Source organism: Emys orbicularis, chromosome 2, assembly GCF_028017835.1.
Source record: "Emys orbicularis isolate rEmyOrb1 chromosome 2, rEmyOrb1.hap1, whole genome shotgun sequence".
Taxonomy (NCBI): Eukaryota; Metazoa; Chordata; order Testudines; family Emydidae; genus Emys; species Emys orbicularis.
The window spans coordinates 250,014,764-250,039,465 of NC_088684.1; the positions used below are offsets into that span (position 1 = coordinate 250,014,764).

General features: G+C 43.2%; 2 protein-coding genes across 5 annotated transcripts in view; one reads left to right on the plus strand and one right to left on the minus strand.

Moving 5' to 3' along the window:
- The window catches only part of SLC25A13 (solute carrier family 25 member 13), a 132,348-nt gene extending 126,484 nt beyond the window's left edge, over window positions 1–5,864 (plus strand). Inside the window, exons 16-18 of the mRNA XM_065398568.1 lie at window positions 3,730–3,888; window positions 3,990–4,080; window positions 5,675–5,864. Coding sequence (XP_065254640.1) covers window positions 3,730–3,888; window positions 3,990–4,080; window positions 5,675–5,864 — 440 coding nt within the window. The remainder of the gene's footprint in view (window positions 1–3,729; window positions 3,889–3,989; window positions 4,081–5,674) is intronic.
- A 12,924-nt stretch (window positions 5,865–18,788) lies between these two features.
- DYNC1I1 (dynein cytoplasmic 1 intermediate chain 1) overlaps window positions 18,789–24,702 on the minus strand; it is a 244,612-nt gene continuing 238,698 nt past the window's right edge. For all 4 annotated transcript variants that reach the window (XM_065397879.1, XM_065397881.1, XM_065397880.1 and 1 more), the window contains one exon: window positions 18,789–18,899. In XM_065397879.1, coding sequence (XP_065253951.1) covers window positions 18,789–18,899 — 111 coding nt within the window. The remainder of the gene's footprint in view (window positions 18,900–24,702) is intronic.

Genomic DNA, 24,702 nt, shown 5'->3' on the forward strand with positions numbered 1-24,702 from the left:
GTCTCCTGGAAGAGTAGCCTGCTTATATAGCTAGCGTGTGTGTGTGTGTCCAGACTTTGGGCAGCCTGGAACTTCTGGACATCTTCAGGTGGATTTTGACCCAGGCTTAACTCTAAAAACCAGATCGTTTTGCTGAATCGTATGCCTTCACTTCTTTCTACTAGCTCTTTGTGCCGTGCCTTGTAGCACATAGGAATTGAGCTGGCACCAGTTAAAACATCTCTAATCAAATGGCTGGTGCTTAAAAAAAAAAAAAAAAAAAAACCTCACAGAAATTGTTGAAAGAAGATGGATTTAAACTCATGTTAATTCTAACCCATTTTAATGGAACAAAACAATTTTTGAACTTTGGAGTCTATCTACAGACCTGAAATATAAGCTGGTATTTTTAAGCCAACCCATTTCTTAGATGTTAGCATTTTTCTCTTTCTAGCCATTGTCAGGTGATTGCAGACTGAGATAACTGTCGCTTTGAAGTTCAGCCACAGAAGCAGTCCGATATGTTGCTGATACGTGCTAGGAAATCAGCTATAACGGGAATTCTTTATCCAGTATTTTCAGTAAATTCCATGAGGCTCATCATGTGTAACAGTGCAGGGACATGGGTGCCCTATTTTTACGGAAGCAAGATATTTCTTTTATTAGAGGCAAGCTAGTAACCCTAAAGATCAAAACAAGGGATTGATGAACTGGTGAACTGGAAGATTGGTGCTCCCACTAAAAAGTCATGGGCATGTTATGGAAAAAGATCTCTCAAATGTTAAGTCATATCCTCAGCTGGTGTAAATCAATCTAACTCTTTTGACTTCTGCAAAGGTAGGTTGATTTACTTTAGCTGAGAAGCTGATCCACTGTAGTTAGAGCCAATTCTGCATCAGTAGCATTGCATTATGTTTTCAGAAGTGTGAGCCTCAAAATGTGCTTGAACTAGGGTTACCATATTCAAACATTTAAAAAAGAGGACACTCCACGGGGCCCCGTTCCCGCCCCCGGCCCCACCCCCATTCCAACCCCTTCCCCAAAGTCCCTGCCCCAACTCTGCCCCCTCCTCTGAGCACCCCGCATTCCCCCTCCTCCCTCCCGCTCTGATCTTGGTTGGGGGTTGCTAAGTGCTTCCCTGCTCCCCACTCGCCCTGCAGCCTCTATGGCCCTGCCTGCCCTGCTCCTCCTCGCCCTGCAGCCTCTGCACCCCCCCTGCCCCTGCACCCCCCTACCCCTGCAGCCTCTATGCCCCTGCCTGCCCTGCTCCCCACTCGCCCTGCAGCCCCTGCACCCCCCCACCCCTGCAGCCTCTGCACCCCCCGCCTGCCCTGCCCCTGCAGCCTCTATGCCCCTGCCTGCCCTGCTCCTCCTCGCCCTGCAGCCCCTGCACCCCCCCGCCTGCCCTGCCCCTGCACCCCCCTGCCCCTGCAGCCTCTATGCCCCTGCCTGCCCTGCTCCTCCTCGCCCTGCAGCCCCTGCACCCCCCCGCCCCTGCAGCCTCTGCGCCCCCTGCCTGCCCTGCTTCTCCTCGCCCTGCAGCCCCTGCACCCCCCCGCCTGCCCTGCCCCTGCACCCCCCTGCCCCTGCAGCCTCTATGCCCCTGCCTGCCCTGCAGCCCCTGCACCCCCCCGCCCCTGCAGCCTCTGCGCCCCCCGCCTGCCCTGCCCCTGCAGCCTCTATGCCCCTGCCTGCCCTGCTTCTCCTCACCCTGCAGCCTCTGAACCCCCCCGCCTGCCCTGCTCACCTGGCAATGGGAGAGCTGTGGGCTCCACGTGGAGCCAAACACTGTGCCGTGCTGCTCTGCGGGGGAGGAGGGGGAGGGGGAGGGACTCTGGCTGCTAGAGGCCCCAGTGGCTGCGAGCGACTTTCAATCAGGCCCAGCCATCCAATCAGCCGCGCCGCACTCTGCATGAGGGGAAGGGGGAAATCCCGGACATTTCTACTTTATTAGAAATCCCCCCCCAGACGGCCATTTAAAGCTGAAAAAGCCGGACATGTCTGGGGAAACCCGGACGGATGGTAACCCTAGCTTGAACTCACCTTAGTTGTGGAAAATACCCATCTTGCACATACTCCTTCTGGTATTTGCACAGCAAACTAGGGGCATTCAAATGTGCACATGTATCTTTTGTATGCATGTTTCTCAAGATGTGACCCATGTTATCAATATTTCTTTTCCCCTTGTTTGTTGTTAGGGACACGTATAAAATCAAAACCTGTTTTCCTTACTTTGATCTTCTCCTGTTGCTCTTTCTTCACCTAATGTCCCAGTCTCTTTGATACAACATTTGATGTGGGGATTATTATAATGTCAAAGGATCACAAGTTAATTTGTTCTTTCTGCTTATTTCTCCTATGAACCTCCTCATCCTTTCCCCCCTTATCCCTCTTCATTTATTGTCATCTCCTGCTGTGTAATTTGTCTAATTTCAATTGTAAGTTTGTTTTTAAACACAAATGTCCCTAGTAATAAATAACAGGTGAAGAGAGAGATGAGAGATGGTAATTAACATAGAGTAAGCAGTATTGTTTCTAAGTATGTCTTTTGGTTTTCCTTGAAACCATTGGTTGCTCTCTAAAGGACAAAAGTCCATCTTTAAGTTGAAGACGTAAATATATCCTGTGGTCAGTAATGGTAAGTGGGGGAGTAAATCAGCATTTCTGGAATTCAGTTCAGGTGAAACTTCAACCATGTTTTAGCCTTTGCCTGCCAAATTTGCAAATGTGAAAGTTTGTGTGCGTGTGTGCATGCACGCACGCACATGCTCACGTGCTTTCTTCTTTTCTGGGTTTCGGGAGCGGAGGAGCAGTTCCTATTTTAGTGATATGCGCACACTTACTCACAGCTTTCAAAGCAGTCTGTTAGAAGGGTGAGATGGTGCTTTGAGCCAGACCATGCTGGTTTGGACAAAAATTGTTACAGAATTATTAAGCCTAAAAAAAAAGAAAAGGAGATTTATGCATCTGCGTCTGACCAAGTTGGTTTGGAACATACGCAGAATGGAAAAGTAATAAAACCATAAGAGACAGTGTCTTCTGAGCACAGTCTCGCTGCCTTTTTTTTTTTTTTTTTTAATCTCAACATGGGCAGCCCTGATTTGCTAAAATGACTTTAGAAATATCTCCTGCTGTTATTCAGTATTTGTTGCTTTCAGTTGATTATCTGCCAGGGTAAATTTAAATTTTCCTCCAAATATTCAATTGAGGATGTCAGACATTGCTCTGCAGCTGAGAAATGTGTGTTTCCTAATGAGAAAAATGAACCCTTTAAACCTTAGCTTGTGTATCTTGCTGATTGTGCACAACATTATGTAGTTCTCAATAGCATTCTGCATGAGGTTGTTTAAGGTGTGTGAGAACATGCTTTTTCCAGCACATTGTGTGATGGGAATGTCAGAAACCACAAAGGGGCATGAAAGGGAAAGATTGACGTCATCTCCAAAAACTGTTAACTTATTAAGTATGCAAGTTTATGGTTTGTACTGAAAATTTCTGTATGCGCCTCCTGACTTCAAATAAAAATATGGTGGGGCTGTTCATCTAACCAGAGCCTTATATGAGTGAAGTACTTTTCACAGTGGCTACCCCTATTCATTATTCTTCTTCCTCATTAAAAGCAAATATTTGTGTCCTGAGTTTTCTGAGGTAAGAATGAAAGGCACAGTAACCTTCCCATGCAGGAAGCATCTAGTATGTGTAACAACTTACCGATACCTGTCTCTTTTTTCCCCCCTGCTTCATTTTTAGGTATGCCTGCGGCCTCTCTAGTGACCCCTGCTGATGTTATCAAGACTCGATTACAAGTGGCAGCCCGGGCAGGGCAAACCACTTACAGTGGTGTCGTAGACTGCTTTGGAAAGATACTGCGAGAGGAAGGCCCAAAAGCTTTGTGGAAAGGAGCTGGTGGTATGTAAAACAACTTAGATGCCACTTGTTTGATGACAGGGAACCAGTTGTGTTTTTAAATTGATTTTTGTCACTCACGCTTGTTTTGTTTTTCTTTCAAGCTCGTGTGTTTCGATCCTCTCCTCAGTTTGGCGTAACTTTGGTGACTTATGAGCTGCTGCAGAGATGGCTTTACGTTGACTTTGGGGGAGTGTAAGTATACTGTGTGAATGTATCATTTGGGCTCTGATGCTGCAACTGGCTCTGCGGAAGTGAACCCCTGTGACCCTGCGGAGTCAGCTGCAGGATTGGGACATTAGTTATTAATGCTTTGCAGTTTCAGAGAGAACTTCAAGATCATGAGGTAAAAGGCTTCATCGCACCAAATTAATTAAGCTTCTGTGGGATTTGAACAAGTGTTTCTGTACCCATTTCACAGCAAGCTGGGCCTCATTTTAGTACCATAACAGACGCTGAGAGGATATTTTGGACATGTCAGTGTAAAATGAGATCCTGAGAGGATAAATGGCAGAATGGGGAATAGAACTCCTTCCTGCGCTAACTACTAGGCAGCAATGCACCACTACTTAGTCATTGCTGTTGGGGAGGGGTTCTGCATGTGACGGGCAGGGAGTATTATTGTTAAAAGGGCTGTAGGTTTCGCTGGAGCCGTTGAAGAATGCAGTGATTGCTCAGTTGTTGGTGGAGCCTCAGTTCTGCCTCCTTTTACGCATGCACCACTTTTGCTTGTTGCAGCACAGGGATCTGATATTTCCATCACAAGATATTGACTCTGTTGCATCTACTGCAACACATGCAACTGTATTTAGGCAGTGTTAGCAGGATAATAATAATAATATATGGAGATAGACCTATCTCCTAGAACTGGAAGGGACCCTGAAAGGTCATCGAGTCCAGCCCCCTGCCTTCACTAGCAGGACCAAGTACTAATTTTGCCCCAGATCCCTAAGTGGCCCCCTCAAGGATTTAACTCACAACCCTGGGTTTAGCAGGCCAATGCTCAAACCACTGAGCTATCCCTCCCCCCTTTTAAACGCACCTGAATGGGTTACGATGGCATCAAGGAGGAAGCAAGAGTGGGTTTTGTTGGCATCAGTTCTCTTAGAAGTGTGTAGCTGAATTTGCCATTCTTTGGTTTTACAGTGGAGATACTGAGACTGTTAACAAAAAAAATCATGGTTAGTAAAACCATGCACAAAATATCCCCCTTCCCCAAGCACTGCTGTGTGTGTACTGTTAGTGCTGTCTGAGGGTATGTCTGTACTACAGATGAAGATGTGATTGTAGCACAGGAAGGCATAATATACCTAGCACAGGTAAGAATGTATCCATGGTCCCTGTAGGTTTATGCTGGGGTGACTAGCCCACGCTAAAGCCTCTGCCACACCAGCTAGATGAAAGCTAACATGGGTATGCCTACCCTTACCACAATCACACCTTCATCTGTAGATACCCGTACAGAAACATTAGCTGTTCAAACTCTACTGGTTGCTGGATGAGTGATGCAGAGTGCAGGAACTGGGGATGGGATATGACCACAGTTTACTGCAGTCTCATCGAGTAACATGCTATACAATTTCATCTAGGTTTGACAACTCTCCGTGATGATTAGCATGAAAGCTGTTGGGATCTTTCTAAAATATTACAGTGTGATTCTCATTACTTTATAGCAGGGATGTTTTTGCCAGGTGGCTGTGGGGTTTCTGACCTTAAGATTCTTGATTTACAATTTATTGAGAGATTTTGGTGTCAGTGTTTTTACAGAAGTTTTACTTTTATTTTGCAGAAAACCAGCTGGATCAGAGCCAGTTCCTAAATCCAGGATCACACTACCTGCTCCTAACCCTGACCATGTTGGAGGTTATAAATTGGCAGTTGCCACATTTGCAGGGATTGAAAATAAATTTGGACTATACCTACCTCGATTTAGGCCATCAGCACCTACCTCACAGGCTGCTGCAGCCATTGGACCCTAAGATGTCATGTTACTGCTGTAGAGTTTTATTAGTGGTGAAAGAGCCACTTTTCTGATCAGTCTGATATTTCATTCCTTTAGCTTTTCATCATATATCAGTTAAGTGTCATTTCAGTTTTAAGGCAGTTTTCTTAAATGTAATCATTGGTCTTTGTGCTTCCTTAACCAGATCACTGTGAAATTCTTACCAGTTATTCTTTGGGTTCAGGACCATGAATGTATTGTCCACATCTGACATGTGCTTTGTGTTTGGAAGGCACTAATATTCGATTCTGTTTGTGGAGGAGGGTTAGGGGTGGGAGTTATGAATGCGATCATCTGGCAGGTAACATTCAAATGAGGATTATTATGCCAAAGTGGCTGCATATTGGATATCATATATTGTCACTGAAATATAGTCAATGGAGATCATGGTGCTCAAGCAGAATGATTTTGACCATACATGTAAATTGGTTATAAGCTTAGTGCGTGTTTGTAGAAATCAAAATATATATATATATATATATATACAGTACCTGAGTCTGCCACTATGGCTTCAACTTTTTAAATATGTACACGCACAAGCTGAGTTTCTGGATTGTATTATGAAGCTTTTATGTGGAACATGTTTTTGTAATGGAAACCACATTTATAAACGTTGAGTCATGGTATTCTGTTACTGGTATCAAAATGCTAGGAAGGAAGTGTTATTGTCCATAGTCTTTGCACTTTATGGAAGTACTTTTGGCATTTTATTACACGTACAATGAAATTACAAGACTAGGTGCCTATCTTGGACATGCTGATATCTGGATTCTTGTTTGTATGATGCACTTAGTAAATGCTGCTTGTTTAAATAAATGCAATAGAAAAATCCATGCACTGTATCAATGGTACCTGCCTTAACCACTGGCTTGTAATTGGAAATTATTTGTTTCTAGATTATTTACTTCATTAAGTTGAATAAGGAGATTAAAATATTCTAGAACACAAGATTTTATCTGGGGGAGGGGGAAGTGTCTTGCACAATGTTTAGAGGATTGTGTATTTATGAAGATAGAAATAAACCTTTCAAACAGCGAGACAAATGTCTGTTATGCAAGTTGCACAGCAGATTTAATGTGTGTCTTTCAATTTTATACTCTGTTTCAAGGCTAACTTAATTCATTATGTACAGGCATTTACAGGTTGGGTTAGGAATGTAGTTACCTTTGTCCACCTGAGGCATAACAACTTGGGAGTGTGAAGAGCAGAGCCTCTTTGATGGGGCTGTGGCTCAAGAAGAAACTTTTCTTTAGTTAAAAGCCTGAATTGGAGCAAACTTTCATTACTTTGAAGCTCTCTCTGTGTTGTTTAAGTAACTATTAAACGATCTGCCTATGTAGCCAGTGCAGGTTGAAGTGGTCCCCGATGTTGCTCCTAAAAGGTGTCACAAGATTTAGGTCCTAACAGGGCAGTAATCCTTGCTAAATATTTTCATTTCTATTAAATGTGAACTATGAGTTTATGGGAATATTAAAGTTCTGTACTTTGTAAAAGTATTACATTATTAGGTATATGACATCATATTGGTTACATTGTAACTTGTCCAAATGCCAAATGGAAATGGATATATTAGTTGCGTTATATATGGCTCGTTATAGAAAACTGCTTTAATTGGCCATGTTTACGTTTCAAAGTAATCAGGGAAGCAAGCAGCAGGAGGAGTCCGGAGTATCCATACATTTAAAAATTAATAAACACAAATATAATCTGATTATAATTCCGTTTTGGGAACCCTGACAGCCATGCACACTGCTTTTTCCAGGTGTCATTACTGAGCTCTGCGGATACTTCATGAGCTCCGTGTGTGAGAGACAGGTGATGGGAGCAGCACACTGAGTTCTGGTCCTCCTCTGTTAAAAATAAACTCCATTCCCCCATCACTCCCAAATTACTGTTTTATACAAAAAAGCCAAAGAATATACTTATAATGGCAGCTGCCATTAGTCAACACTTCAGAATTTCAAGCCATTTGGTTTTAGTGCTATTTGTATATCTTTTTCTAAACCTTTGCCTAAAAATGTGCACTTTCCTGTCTTTCTTAGCTGCTGATGAGAGCAAATGCGGAGACTCAAGCAGCTAAGGAAGGACTCCTTTTGTATACCTAGCATGCAGCATTTCCCTTGGAGGAAGACCCCCCACGAAGTGCTTAAAATCATTTAGCAACGGCTTACTTAGGACAAGCATTGGAAGCCTCACTGGGAAGGATTTGACCTGTGTGCTGCTGGAGCCAAACTGGAACTCCCCTTGTCCCTGTGCTGACAAGTACACATGCTCAAATAAAGGAAGGTTTGGTCATTTTTTAAATGATTATAATAAAACCCATACAGGTTTTGACGTTTAATTTAAAAGGAAAAACCATTGCCTGGGGTTTAGAAAACAAAATCCAAACCAAGTCCTCTGGTCACTAATGCCCTTTGCCTCATAGCTTCTGGTAACATATTCCACTGCTGGCTGCTTTCTCAGTCCATGGGGCAATAGTTCTTAACTACATGCTTCCACCTCAGATATGTTGCATGATACTACATGTACCATGTAAGGCTCTGAACCCCCACAAATGGCTCTGATAGCATCAGGTAATAGCAAACTAGACTGATTTGTGATGGTGTCAATCCCCTCCCTGATTTATTTCTTGGTTGGTAGTGTGGATATTGAGCTATCACAATTTCAACCAAAAATTCTTAGTAAAGCCACATACAAAATATCCCTCTGCCCCTAACTGCTCTTACAGATGATGAGGGGATTTTTTTTTAAATCCCATGAATGTTGTGGTAGTATCCAAAGACTCTAGTCAGGATCAACATGTGGGAGTCTGTATGACACATTCTTGCCTTTGGTGCTGTATGGAGACACATGGTATGCTCCTTATGCTGACGAGCTTACTGGCTCAGATCGTGTAAGATTTTGCTCTTTGCTTTATCTTTTAAAAAAAAGCTTTCAGATGTTTGCACTCTTCTGGTTTATGGATAAGTTATGCAGTGTGGGAGAGGTAAGGTGGGATGTAACCTCAGTTTATTTGCATCTTGCAGTTCTGTTGAGTAATCTGTTGCAAAATTTTGTTCAAGAATTGGTAAGCCTCTATGTATTAGCATGTTGGAGTGTTTCTGAAGTGTTAAATCCATACCCTTGCTATCTCCTTACACCATAGCTAGGGCATATATATTTTTGGCCAGGTGACTCTGGAGTTTTTGAGTTTGATAGCTTAATATTTACAATTTACAGCAACTTTTTTGTGAGCAAACATACCACAAGCTTCAAAAAATAACTTAGGCAAATTTTCCTAAACCTAAAAATATGAAAACCATTAAACCACTCTACAGCTTTCTTAGGGATAGATGGCCTTTTTGTCTTCATGTACCCCACCTATAACATCACTTCTGGTGTGTTCCTACCTTCTTAGCTCTTCAGTGCTGACTAATTCCAGCAACTGACTGTTAGGGGGAGAAATCTGCCACCTCTCATTGAAACAGTTATTGTGAATTTCAAGCTTCAGGTTTTTTTGTTGAAATATTTATTAGCATTGCTTAGACTAGAAAACAATATTTAAATCTAGTGATTATCCATACATTATTTAATGGTTTAGAATATCTAAACCTCAAGACACTTGCATTTTATAACTCTCTGGTGAGTTTGAAATGCAGCAAATACCCAGTAAAAAGCATTTGAGCAAATGATGCACTGTATTCCTATTTATTATCCAAAAGGCGGCATGTGAATAGTGGCAGCCTCTGATGAAGGCATTCGGCAAAGGCTTTTACATGTTACTGTTCGGCAAGAGGAGATATTTTAAGATGCACGTTAGTGGCTTTTTGCCATTATATGCCCTATTCCTCATAGCATTAGGAAGCAATTCAGCTGCTCGCAAAGTTCATCCCAGCTGCTTTGGTTATGTGTTAAAGAATTGTCTGATTTTTTCTCTTTTTCCTCCCCCAAACCAAGTGATGGGGATTCATTGTGTGCATAACACAGTAGATTATAACACAGTTGTATTACCAGAGAATTAACCCTGCTTAGGGTCTTGACAGAAAATCACTCTTTTAACCCTATTGACAGACATCTGTAACTATGAAAATAGCAGTTTTCATACCTCTCATGCCAAAGAACATCCACCTGTCACAGTGTGCCCCTAACTCTACAAATGCCGTTTCGCCAGCACAGATAACATGAATAATTTGTGACATTCGTTCACAGTTTACAACAAGGAACTAAATTTTCAGCAGAGTAATTTTGGGGGTACCTACCTTAAGGCACCTTAATGGAGCCTGATTTTCAGATAGTGCTGAGCACCGCTCCTGTGAAAATCAGAACCCTGTGAGGTGTCTCAAGTTGGGCATCCAAAATAAAGACTCACTTTGAAAACAGACACCGAGTCCTTGCCCTGGAATGTGCAAGGGGAACACTGCTGCATCCCCTGAAAAAACCTCTGAAGTGTTTATAATGTGCCCATCTAGACACTGAAATATCAACCTCTACCACCACCTACTCTGCCATGATTAAGGCTACAATTTTGTCATGGAGGTCGTGGAAGTCACGAAATCCATGACTTCCAAAGATCTCCATGACTTGAGCCCACATGCGGCTGGGAGCTGTAGGGTCCAGCCCCCGCCGGCGGCTGGCAGGAGCTGCAGGGTACCCCCACCACCTGAGATGGTGGGGGCCTCGAGCGCTGAGCCACTGCAGACGGTGGGGGTACCCTACAGCTCCCAGCCACTGGGGGGGGGGGTTTGAGGGATCCCTGCTGCCCACAGGCAGCAGGGCCCCCAGCAGCTCCCCCCAACTCCTGCCTGCCCAGAGCAGCGGGTGTACCCCGCAGGTCCTCGCAGCCGGGGTGGAGCTCCTCACTGCTGTGGGCGGGAGGGGGAACCCTGCAGCTCAGAGCCGTGGAGGGAAGGGAACCCTGGTGCTCAAGAGACAGGGGAGGGGGACCCTGGCGCTCGAGCCCCCACAGGTGGTGGGGGCCCCAGGAGCTCCCAGTGGCTCCCCATTTTGTCCCGGATATTTTTAGTAAAAGTTAGGGACAGTCACGGGCGTCTGTGAATTTTTCTTTATTGCCCATGACTTTTACTAAAAATATCTGTGACAAAATCTTAGCATTAGCCTTGATTATCCTCATTTAAATAAGAGCTTTACATGAATACATTGAGCCTACATCTCAGAGGCTACATCTCAGAGACTAAATTTTCAAGTCTTTCACATTGTACCTGGAGCTGCCAAAAGTGCCTTCAAACCGATGACACGCTATTTAGTCTGATCTGCTAAGCACTTTCTTTGCCCAGCTGCCATTATATCATTTACATGTTCTGGATGAGCCTTGAAGCAGAGGGCCTGGTCACTTGAAATCATTAAAATCCCCTTGTGCATTTTGTTAAGAATAGGAGCGTTAAACAGTATGTCCTGGCCAAATTCCAGCTTAGCTAATTACATTACCTTGCATCTGAAGAAGTGAGGTTCTTACCCACGAAAGCTTATGCTCCCAATACTTCTGTTAGTCTTAAAGGTGCCACAGGACCCTCTGTTGCTTTTTACAGATTCAGACTAACACGGCTACCCCTCTGATACATTACCTTGGCAGCTTCAACTGGATACGGCAGATCTCTTCATATTCCTATTTAGCATTGTGCACTTTTAAACAGCTACCCCATTTTGCTCCAGAGGAGGCTGCATTTTGGTGGCAATAGACGTAAACCCTATTACACTGGTCTACAATTTTTGAGAAGTCGTCTGCTTCAGAGATAAAATGTGCTATTTATTATGTATTTTGATGTGCTGAATTCAAATATGACAATTAAAACAACTGATTGGCTACTGTTTCTAAGATATTTAAGTTTTTACATTTTATGTCTATGTATATTGTGTAGATAGTAGAGTTTTAATCATAAATTGTAAACCTAGGTCTTTTCGTGTGTTTATGGTTGCTTTACATGATAATATTTCACCTGTCCTGTTTATGTAACACTTTAAAAATCAGCAAAAGGGTTATATAAATAAAATTTATTATGAAACAAAAGGCAAAAAACTATTCTGTACATAGTTTAGTCCTATTCAGTGTCTACTCGGCGCTTCTTGGCTTGTCTCTTGCATTCATTAAATGGAGCATCTCTTGTCACTGTCCAGCAATAGTCTGCAAGCATTGATGGGCTCCATTTGCCCTGATAGCGTTTCTCCATTGTTGCAATGTCCTGGTGAAATCGCTCGCCGTGCTCGTCGCTCACTGCTCCGCAGTTTGATGGAAAAAAATCTAGATGAGAGTGCAAAAAATGTATCTTTAGTGACATGTTGCAACCAAGGCTTTTGTATGCCTTGAGGAGGTTTTCCACCAACAACCTGTAGTTGTCTGCCTTGTTGTTTCCGAGAAAATTTATTACCTCTAATTGGAAGACTTTCCATGCCGTCTTTTCCTTGCCACGCAGTGCATGGTCAAATGCATCATCTCGAAGAAGTTCACGAATCTGAGGACCAACAAAGACACCTTCCTTTATCTTAGCTTCACTTAACCTTGGAAATTTTCGACAGAGGTACTTGAAAGCTGCTTGTGTTTTGTCAATGGCCTTGACAAAGTTCTTCATCAGACCCAGCTTGATGTGTAAGGTAGCAAAATCTTCCTTGATTCAACAAGTGGTGGATGCTGAACACTTTTCCTCCCAGGCTCCAATGACTGTCGGAGTGGCCAATCTTTCTTGATGTAGTGGGAATCTCTTGCACGACTATCCTATTCGCAGAGAAAACAGCAGTACTTTGTGTATCCAGTTTGCAGACCAAGCAAGAGAGTAACCACCTTCAAATCGCCACAAAGCTGCCACTGATGTTGGTCATAGTTTATGCACCTCAAAAGTTGTTTCATGTTGTCATAGGTTTCCTTCATATGGACTGCATGACAACTGGAATTGATGGCAAAACATTGCCATTATGCAGTAAAACAGCTTTAAGACTCGTCTTCGATGAATCAATGAACAGTCTCCACTCATCTGGATCGTGAACGATATTGAGGGCTGCCATCACACCATCGATGTTGTTGCAGGCTACAAGATCACCTTCCATGAAGAAGAATGGGACAAGATCCTTTTGACGGTCACGGAACATGGAAATCCTAACATCACCTGCCAGGAGATTCCACTGCTGTAGTCTGGAGCCCAACAGCTCTGCCTTACTCTTGGGTAGTTCCAAATCCCTGACAAGGTTATTCAGTTCACCTTGTGTTATGAGGTGTGGTTCAGAGGAGGAGGATGGGAGAAAATGTGGGTCCTGTGACATTGATGGTTCAGGACCAGAAGTTTCATCCTCTTCCTCGTCTGACTCAAGTGAGAGCGATTCTGGTGCATCAGGAACCGGCAGTCCTTCTCCGTGGGGTACTGGGCGTATAGCTGATGGAATGTTTGGATAATGCACAGTCCATTTTTTCTTCTTTGACACACCTTTCCCAACTGGAGGCACCATGCAGAAGTAACAATTGCTGGTATGATCTGTTGGCTCTCTCCAAATCATTGGCACTGCAGAAGGCATAGATTTCCTTTTCTTGTTCAACCACTGGCGAAGATTTGTTGCACAAGTGTTTCAGCATATGCGTGGGGCCCACCTCTTGTCCTGATCTCCAATTTTGCAGCCAAAATAAAGGTGATAGGCTTTCTTAACCATAGTGGTTATACTGCGCTTTTGTGATGCAAAAGTCACTTCACCACAAACATAGCAGAAGTTATCTGCACTGTTCACACAAGTACGAGGCATCTCTGCTCACTTTGGCTAAACAGAAATGTGTCCCTTTGCAAAATCAAACACTGACAAATAAGAGAGCACGACACAGTATGATTTCTAGAGCTGATATAGGGCAATTTGTTCAGCAGAGTGATGTAAGCTTCGTTATGATTGCATCATCCATGACTGCTAGGAATAACATGATGCAATTCATATCATGTATGACGCAATACCAGCTTCAGATTGCATCATTCATTGTTTTGCCTAAAAAGCAAGTACTGTCCAAACCCAGTCATAGATTTATTCATAGATCCAGTCAAAGATGTATTTTAGTCATTTCTGGTTTAAGCTGAGATCCCTTCCCTTTATAACTCACTTATCCTCTGCCATTCCCAAGTCAAGGGTCATATATACTGACCCAATAGCATATCTTGAAAACTAGAGCCAATCAACAATTTTAAGCATAATTTTCGTTCTCAGTGACCCAGAATTAGTAAAGTTTGACTACATTTATTTCAGAAGCATTTTGGCTGTAGAGCAGTGATCATTTACAGCTATTGCCTTGAATTCCTTTCCTCCAACTCCACAATGGATTCCCTCCTCTCTGGCTTCTGCTCTGCTGAAACTGCCCTTACTAAGGTCTTGATCCTGCATCTCTGAAGTAAAAAAAGAAGCTTTTGCCATTGACTTCAATGAGTGCAGGATCAGGAAGTAAGGCCCAGATCCTCAAAGGTATTTAGGTATTGAAATCAGTGGAAGTTAGGTGCTTAAATATCTTTTGAAGGTCTGGTCCTAAATACCTTCACTGGCTCCCTCTTCCTCAACACACCAAACTCAAGCCTCTTTCCCCCCCCCCCCCGCCTCTAAATCTCTTCATAAGTCTGCCCCTCCTTTCACAAAACTTGTCACATCCCCCAACGATGCCAGCCTTAATATCCCAAGTGTCTGCTTCTCTAACAATCATCGATGTTTTTTTCCATGCTATCCTTACGTTTTCAGTGCCCTCTCTGGATCAGTTTAAAAGGCTGCTGTGCTCTCCAGGCTTGTTTCCATTGTAATGCCTAGAAGAAATGGACCCACTAACAATGGTTTGCGGCCATTGCATATAGATGCTATTTTCTTGCTCATTCTTGACCAGTGTGTGTTCAGGGCTGTACAAATGTAGAGGGAAAAGGAAAGATTACAAATAAAATCAGACTTAGTCTGTACTGTATTGCCTAACTGCTGTTCAAATGCCAACCATGCAGTGATCCACAAATGTTTGTTTTACCCATCGTGTCTGAGGATGGCTGTTGGTGGAAGGTGCATATTGGGAGTGGAAGGGGTGGCTTCATTTTTATGAAACTAGTGGAGTTTTGTGTTTAGTGGGATCCTGAACAAACGTGGGAACACTGGGGACATATGGGCACATTTGGGAAGCTAGTGAAAAGGAGATACTTGTTCGGACATGGATTGTATGAGGTGTCAGAAGGTTATCAGCCATGGATAAGGCTAAGATTTTGTCAGGGATATTTTTAGTAGAAGTCATGGACAGGTCACGGGCAATAAACAAAAATTCACGGACGCCATGACCTGTCCCTGACTAAAAACATCCCTGACAAAATGGGGAGGGAGGAGGGTCCAGTACCCTGCCCCACTGTATGCAATGTTAGGAAGCTATGCTCCCCCCCCCCCCCCCGCCCAGTGGCTGGGAGCTGGAAGGGACCCCTGACCACGGGGCTAGGAGCTGGCAGGGATCCCCCATCACCATGTAGAGGTGGGAGCTGGTTGGGGGTCCCACGCCACCTACGGTGACTGGAAACTGCAGGGTCCCCTGCCACCCTCTGAGGAGCTCCGGGGGATCCCCCACCGCCTGCAGGACTGGGGGAGGGAGGGTCTGCTGCTGCAGCAGCTGGACTGCTGTGGGGCCCCAACGTCACCGAGGTCATGGAAAGTCATGAAATCCGTGACTTCCATGACCGACTCGAAGCTTTAACCATGGATAGCCAGGAAAGAACCCCATGCAGCAGGCCTTTCCATGAGAGATGGAGTGAATGCACAAACAGTTGCTTTACTCCATAGCAGAACCCTATTCTTCCTAGACTGAGCTGCAATATTTTAGTCTCAACCTTATTATGTTCTACCCTGACATTGTGCCTGGACCTCTTCTGTTTGACGCTCCTGTGCTGAGCCTCTTTTTTTACCCGGGTGTCCCCAAAGGAAAAAGATCACTCTTGGGAAAACCATGACCAGCATCTTCTCTGTGATCTAGGCCTGCCGCCAGGGGGCCGGGAGGAGCGGTGTTCTGTGCCAAGTGGGCATTGTCCTGTGTGCACAGCAGTGAATCCTGAAGAGTCTTCTGAGGTTTCTCTTAAAACTGTTTTACAAGCTATTAAAGCCACGAAGGAGCGAGAGATTGGGAGGTGAAACATGCAGCATTTTCCCCTTAGGTTTCAGAACTGAAAGGTAATATGGAAAAAGTAGAGGCAAATTTGCCAGCAGTTTACAATGCACTGCAAGAACTGGCTAGTCTCCCTCATACGCTGTGGAAGTTATTAAGTTTTTTCAGCTATGATTGGAAATAATGGAACAACATATTCAGAAAAACACCTCCCCTCCCCCTAAACCTGAGCTCACTGGTAGGAGAGTTAGGCTTGGTCTACACTTACCCCCCAATTCGAACTAAGGTACGCAACTTCAGCTACGTAAATAACGTAGCTGAAGTTCGAAGTACCTTAGTTCGAACTTACCTCGGTCCACACGCGGCAGGCAGGCTCCCCTGACGACGACGCGGTTCCCCCGTCGACGCCGCGGTACTCCTCTCGTCTAGCTGGAGTACCGCAGTCGACGGCGATCACTTCCTGGTTCGACTTATCGCGTCCAGACAAGACGCGATAAGTCGAACCCAGAACTTCGATTCCCAGCCGCCGAACTAGCGGCTGGGTGTAGACATACCCTTAGAGGCAACACAGTGCCTGGAATGCTGGATTTATTGGACTTTCAGTTGGAAGCCCAATAGACCTCACCCTTGTTTTCCAATTTTGTGTACTCAGTTGGGCGTGCAAGGGGCATCATTTAGATGTTCTCTCCCTGACTTACCAGTGCAATTACATTCGATGTCTAGTGCATCTTTTGCAAAAGGATGTTTGCCACTCAGGGCAGGATTCCATAGATTGGAACGGGGGGGAGTGAAGATGTCAAACTCTCAAGTGCTGTCTGCTGCTCCGTTGGGCAGGACCAGTTTGTCTGTTTGGTTAGCAAGTACTGCAGATAGCTGCATGTGTAGTGGCCATCTAATAGGTAGGGCCCTACCAAATTCACAGCCATGAAAAACACGTCATGGGCCGTGAAATCTGGTCTTTACTGTGCGGTTACCCTATACTATACAGATTTCATGGGGGAGACCAGTCAAATTGGGGGTCTTGACCCAAAAGAGAGTTCTGAGGGGGGGGTGTCACGAGGTTATTTTGGAGGATTGTGGTATTGCCACCCTGACTTCTGCGCTGCCTTCAAAGCTGGGCAGCTGGAAAGCGGTGGCTGTTGGCTGGGCATCCAGCTCTGAAGGCAGCACCCCGCCAGCAGCAGCAGCAGCACAGAAGTAAGGATGGCATGGCATGGTACTGCCACTCTTATTTCTGCGCTGCTGCCTGCAGAGCTGGGTGGCCAGAGAGTGGCGGCTGCTGACTGAGGGCCCAGCTCTGCAGGCAGCAGTGCAGAAGTAAGCGTGGCAATACCATGCTATGCATCCTTACTTCTGCACTGCTGCTGGGGGCGGCGCTGCCTTCAGAGCTGGGCTCCTGGCCAGCAGCCGCCGCTCTCCAGCTGCCCAGCTCTGAAGGCAGCGCCGCCCCCAGCAGCAGTGCAGAAGTAAGCGTAGCAGTAGCACAACCTCCTCCCTACAATAACTTTGCGAACCTCCCCCCCGCCCCCCCCCCCACACACACACACCCCTCCTTTTTGGGTCAGGATCCCTACAATTACAACACTGAACTTTCAGATTTAAATAGCTGAAATAATTAAATTTACTATTTTTTAAAACCTGTGACTGTGAAATTGAGCAAACTTTGACCTTGACCTGACCTTATTAGGGCCCTACTAATAGGACTAGAGAGGCCTTCTACCATGCAGGGAAGCGGTGGCCAGCACATCCCTCAGCCCAAGCCGCTTCCCGCAGCCCCATTGGCCTGGGACGGCGAACCGCGGCCAGTGGGAGCCGCAATCGGCCGAACTTGCAGACGCGGCAGGTAAACAAAACGGCCCGGCCCACCAGGGGGCTTACCCTGGCGAGCCGCGTGCCAAAGGTTGCCGATCCCTGACATAGCAGTTGTATGAGCATTCTGCAATTCTTGGAAGTCACATGTTCCCAGTGCATAGCCAATGTCCCATGTTTAACATGCTGAGTACTGCTGGCCCAAAAGGATTAACCACATTGCTCCAGAATAAGTTTATTGGCAATATTGGTGTCATACTCAGGAACCACAATTCTTTGTCAGCCTGTTAGTGTTACCATGACAAGTATCAACGACCAACTGTACATGAAATATTGTTAAAGTGCCTAGAAGTAATAGGCATTTAAAAAAAATCATTCCATCCACTCAAACAAATATTTATAGATTTTACATCTTTAGTATTTGAATGGCAATGTAGCCTCTACAGCAGCACAGAAACAATGCAGTGCTCTCGTTATGCACATGCTTTAGGATCATTTATTTTAATGCTTTCAAATAAATATGTTCCATGCAGCACACCGCAATAAATAAGGAGCAGCAACTTTTGTATAGTACATCCATTCATAATGTAAGTCACCATGTGAAACACCACATCTAAAGTCTTTGGCCCAGTCCCATATCATGAAGCACACCACATCTGCACATAATCATATCTGGCTTCATATGGATTTAATAGGACTATGCCAGAAGTGCATGTGAGCACAAGTTTAACCATGGTTTCTAGCTATTAAATACAGCTACTAAGTAGTTAAAAGGCAACAGCTAAACCCATAAAGGTTTGATTTGTCTTTTCTTTCTTACGTTTCAGACAGAAATATAAAGTATGGAACAGCTCTGGAGATTCTCAGCCTTGTGTAAAGCGCAGTGTGATTAACATGGAGCTCTCTAAGCAATGTTGGCAGGGACACTGGCATCAAAAGCCACAGCGATACTGATTTGACACCGAAAACTGGCATACTCAACAGGGGATAGATGCTGCGCTAGACACAGTGGAAACCTCCTTTTCTCTAGGCAGACAATTCTACAGTCCCTTCCTCTTCACTGTCCGCTCTGTTGGCACGGATTTCAACCAGTGTCCGAGCAAAACGGGTCCATTCGTCATTGTGTGGAACAGCGAGCTGGAAAATAAATGAAATGAAAGGGTGAAGTGGGTATGCACAATAAGAGAATACTTTGCAGTGCAAAGATAATATCTCGGGCCCCAAATCTGAGGGCTTGACTCATGTATAATTCCTACTAGAGTCAATGTGAGTTTTGTGTGATTAAGGACTGCAGCATGGGGCCCTCACAAAAGAACTCTGTGGTTTACTTCTGCAGTTGTAAAGCAATGACATGTTTTCAGGACAACTTTATCATCTCCCTCTTTAGAATCAGTTGGAAATAATTGCTGCATTTAGAGCCCATTTCTCCAGTTCTTACCTGAGTAAAGCGCTAACTGACATCAATGAATTTTTTGTCTGAGAAAAGGCTGCAAAATTTGGTCCTGCAAATGTTTACACACATGCTTAATTTTACAAAGGTGAGTCATCCAAAGAAGTCAATGAGACTATTCCTGAGTATAATTATATGCACGATTGGGGTCAAGGCCCCAGATTTGTAAAGGTAATTAGGTGAAATCAATGGCAGTTAGGCCCCTAACTACCTTTAAAAATGTAGTCCTAAGTGCATATGATAACACAGTCTCTAGGTGAAGAATTCTACTGTTCTAAAGTTCATTGATATTGGAAGTATTAATCTAAATAAATTATGCTTACTTTAGTTGCCCTCCTCAATGTTAAATAAGTTACAATAAGAAGAAATACATTCTCATAAAAATGTTAAATTGCTCAAGCAGACCAAGTAAATATTGCGTTACTGATCTGATTTTTGAAGTCATCATGCAATGTCCTTTTCCATTTAATAGTATTAATCGTTTTAGTGAAGACACATCACACATTAGGCTCCAGGAGGAACATGTAATCCAGACAGCTAAACTTCCAGGCAGAATGTTTTAGTGATCTAGAAAAATAATGCTGCAGACCTTTCCAGTTTGATCCAACATTGCAGTTCCTGAGCGAAAATGCAAAACGGGATTGATACAATCATGGAAAAATTAAAACAACTTCCTGAACATACATTTTATTGACTCAAATACCGGAAAATGGCAACAAGCATCTAAATTAACCATGCATGTATTTGCTGCTGTCTTAAAGCTTGTGATCTTTCCCTGGAAGGTAGTATGAAAAAGGAACTGTTTACAGACATTATGCAGCTTTTGGTACTGAAAAAGAAACTGTTTAAAGACGTGAAGCAGTATGGTACACTAGGTTGGCTGCTAGCATATAATAAAACTGAGTTACTATTTTATGCACATTACACGAGGAACACTTTGCAGGCTAAGAAAAAGTAAGACCCCATAATGGATCCAGTCTATAATGTCCAATATGCAATTGATATAGGCTCAACTGAGAGCTTACTACCTTTTTTTTTTTTTTTAAAGTGGCAAATATTCACACTTAAGGTAGATTTCATTAGTTTAGAAATAGTAGAGTGCAGAACTGTAACAGGCATTTTTTTGGATGACAAATAGCTTAACCAGACTCTCAATATGCACAGGCAATTATCAATATCAATGGAAGCTGAGAAAAAAAGGATATTCTATGTACTAATGTTCAAGGCCCCAATTGGGCAAGCATGTGAGTAGGAGTCCCATGTGGATGACCTTCACAGTCAAAGTTAATCACCTGTGTAAGTGTGTGCAGGGTGAAGCCTTACTGCCTGATCCAAATCTCACTGGAGTCAATGAGCATCTTTCCAGCTACTTCAGCTTTGGATCTGGCTCTAAGTCAGGAGGCAATTAAACATTGAATATTTGGAAAAATATGCTGAAGTTTAAAAACATCCATGTATAGCATGTATTCAAACCACTCAGCTACCGTATGAAAAGTGAGCTTACAACTATAATTATTTTTCTATGTATTTTGATTATTGGACTTTGGTTATATTTATTTAGTTTGTATTCTTTGGCAGTAGTCTTTCTAGGAAAGCTATCTCAGCTCATGATAATACTGAATGATAGATCATTGTGCCTTTGCTCACAATCTATTTTTGCTACTTTTAACCCTGACTCGCTAATATCCATTTTTTGCATATTTTCTCCTTGATTTTAGTATTATGAAACCACTCAGGAATTGAGTCCAGCGCTCAAGACGCAGCAGCTTGAATTAGCTGTCTGAAAGCATGTACAGAAATGGATTTATTCTTATTTTTATTTGAAAGACAGATCTCCCCTCTTTGAAAATACAATATATGATTGGAGGAAATAGAAATAAAAGCTAAGGAGGCAAGGACGCAAAAACATCAGCACTGACAGCTTGATCATGACTACACACCCATAGAAGAGATGATTTTACGAGCTAAGTGGCATTACATACCCACAGATATAAGATCAGAATAGGGCCCCTAGAGCCTAACACAGCTGCAGTGTTACACAGATCAGCTGTTAAAAGCTTTGCCACTGAACCCACTGCCTACTGAGGCTTCTTTCATAAAGGGTTTCATTTTCTTGCAGAGTATAATAGTGTAATGTTATTAATATGTTGCATCAAAATATGAAAAGAGCCAAATACATACTAAAACAAACACATTAAATAATGAAATAGGGACAATTCTGTCCCTATGTTTTTTTCTTTTTGAGTAACAGCCACATTGCAACTTAACTGAACAAGCTAAAGAGCATTATTTTGTATCATACAGGTCAGGAAGTGAATAGGTAAAGTTACATTGGAAAAGAAATAAAGACAATAATGAATTTTAATAAATAATTATACATTCATAGAGGGTAAGGCCAGACCATTATAATCATAGAATATCAGGGTTGGAAGGGACCTCAGGAGGTCATCTAGTCCAACTCCCTGCTCCAAGCAGAACCAATCCCCAGACAGATTTTTGCCCCCGATCCCTAAATGGCCCCCTCAAGGATTGATCTCACAATCCTGGGTTTAGCAGGCCAATGCTCAAACCACTGAGCTATCCCTCCCCCCATCTAGTCTGTCCTCCTGCACAACACAGGCCATAGAATAAATAAATGCCAGGCTGTCAAAACAACTTTGGTACAAATTCTCACTACTCATAGAAGTAAGCACCACCTTGAGCAAAAAGTGTTTACAGGGTCGGACTCTTATTTTTAAATTTGAAAAATCACCTCTTCCCGAAACCCAAACCAAACGGAGTGAAGTACATACATTTACCATACAAAAGTAAATAAAAGAAAAGTTGGTGGAACCATCCAGATGTACACATGCCATAAATGAGAATGATACATGAGCTTATTACTGCAACTTTTGTCCTTCATCTCACTCCACTTATTGCTTGTTCATTTCATTTACAGAGTCACGTCTGATGTTAGGGCCCAGTCCTGCAAATAAAACTGTTTTCAGGGAGATGTCCTTACAGTGCAAAGGGACAGCGGTAGGGAAAAGGGTTGAAATCCTAGCCCTATCGAAATCAATGGCAACATTTCCATGGACTACAGTGGAGCCAGAATTACACTCCATGTCTTTGGATTTGTTCTATACAGTGACGGCCACAAGGTTGGGGTGCTGTATAAACAAATAACTACAATGATTAAAAATGAAGATCTGCAAAACCAACATTGACTTGGAAAAATATGCATACAACACCCATAAATATCCATACACATTTTAAATGCATTTGTTTGGGCCATGCACAGAGCCCTTTTCCAGTCATTTCCCACAAAAGTTCCAACAATCAAGTTTTACTTGCAACAAAACAAAACAAATGTCATGGCTGGCTGTGGCATTTGATTTTTAAATGCTCTCTCACACACACAAGCACACACATACAGAGAAAAATTAGGTAAGAGAAGCAATACCGTGTGGCTTATGTGATCAATTACAACTAGAGATGGCCAACTTTTTTCAGCGTTTCTGTGAAAAGCTACAAGATTTTTATCATTAAATATTTCACAATTGTTGCTATTTTCTGAGCCCCCCCTCCACTTACAACAAAGCAACATCACTAGATTTTTCAAATATTCATGTGTATTACACAGTAATTTCTAAAAATGCTAGTCACTGAGTATATTTGGATAATAAAAATAGTAGCATAAATTGCCATCACCTTATGGCTATTTTGTGAGCAGAAATAGAAAGTAAATGGTATCTCTCTAGGTTCTTAGCCCCTTCATGATGATAAACTAAGCACCTCCTATGAACACTTAATTGACTAAATTTTTTACTTCACTCTAGCCTAGCTAACAATAATGTTACATTTATAAATGGTCAGCTAGCAATACTAACAACAGAAGTTGGTATTTACAAATGAGTGCGAAGGATTTTGTCATACATTGCCCATTAAAGTATTGAAAGATAGGTAGCTAAATCACCTTTGAAAAATCTCTACCAGAGACTTTAGGCCTCAGTCCTACAATCACTTAGGCATGTGTCTAATGTTATGCACACAGGTAATGAGACTGCTCATGTATGCAAAGTTACACGTGCTTACTTGTTTGCAGGACTCAGGCCTTAGATAATCTGATGGGGCTGAATTTGGGATTAAATTTTGCTTTTGGGTGCAGGCATTCAACTAGGAGGCCATACTTGGCCCTTTCTGTTTTTTCTCAAACTATAAGTTCCTTGCTATGTATAGCATGCATCTTTCAGCATCACAAAAACCATTTTGTTTCTAAACGAAACACTGATGAAAAATACTCCTTGTTTCTACTTCTGTAACCTAAATAAACCTACATTATTTTTAGCCTATTGAAACCCAGCCCTGCTTGACTGATACGTACCTATGTATCAAATGGACTATAAAGATTACAACCTGTTTCTATCCGCTGTTTAGCAACTGAGCTGTGTGTCTCAAACCTTAGGGATTATTTTTTCCACCAGCTCTACCACTGTGATTTCAGATAAACAGGTTTAAGTTAAATTGCATCTTAGATTCAGCAAGAAAACATGGATTGGTGGGATGTTTCCATACATTGAATGGTGGTAGATGATGGATTCTGACCACTTCTGTGTCAGCAAAAAAAACCAATTTACAAAATCAGTCTCTTCAGGACAACATCTTACAACTCCTTAGTCTCCAAAACCAATGTAAAGTAAAGCTAGTTCAGCTGCAAAAAATGATTCCTGCTGTGAGGTGCATGCAGTAACTTACTAGCAGCAGCCCCATCTAATATGGAGTCACCAGGGATGTGGATAGGTAATTTCAGAACACTGAGAGCCAAATTCACTCTATTTTGGAGTTGTGCCAGCATAAATGTGGCTCTGCCTGTACTTAGAAGATTTTACTCTCACAATCTCAGTCAGTTTGTGGCAGCATTAACCCTATATCCCCCTATGTTTCATTCTAATCAAAGAAAATCTGTATCCATGTGTCTCAGGCTAGTGGCCTCAGTCAGCATGGTGGTAAAGTGTAAGTCGGAGCGGAATTTAAGACAAGAACGAATAATGTGGCACTGCTACGGTAGCGTGGCTCAGACTGAAGGCAAAGATATGGCATTCCTTTCCCTTCTCTGACATGCCACAATCTCTTCTGATTGTAGGAGAATGGAAACTGCACATATCCACCTGCAGAGTTTCTTTAATCCTTTCATCAAAGGCGAGGATTTTCCCATCACCATGTATGGATGACCCCCACAGCTTCCACCCCCTAAACATGAAGGTTCCCCAAGATATCCCCAAAACAAGCTGTGTTCATGCAGAGTTGTGTCCTGTGGGCTGCACAGGAGCTGTGCTACTAGGAACTCCCTTGACGATCGCTGTACTTAAAACCTCACAGCAGAAACAGTGAAAACCATAGCTGGGGGAAAAATCAGCACCAATTCCTGCACACCTTGTAACCTGTGCCATCTTGCCCAGGGTGTTCAGGGCATGGGAACCTGGCAACTCCTTCCCCCTTCACTTGGCCATG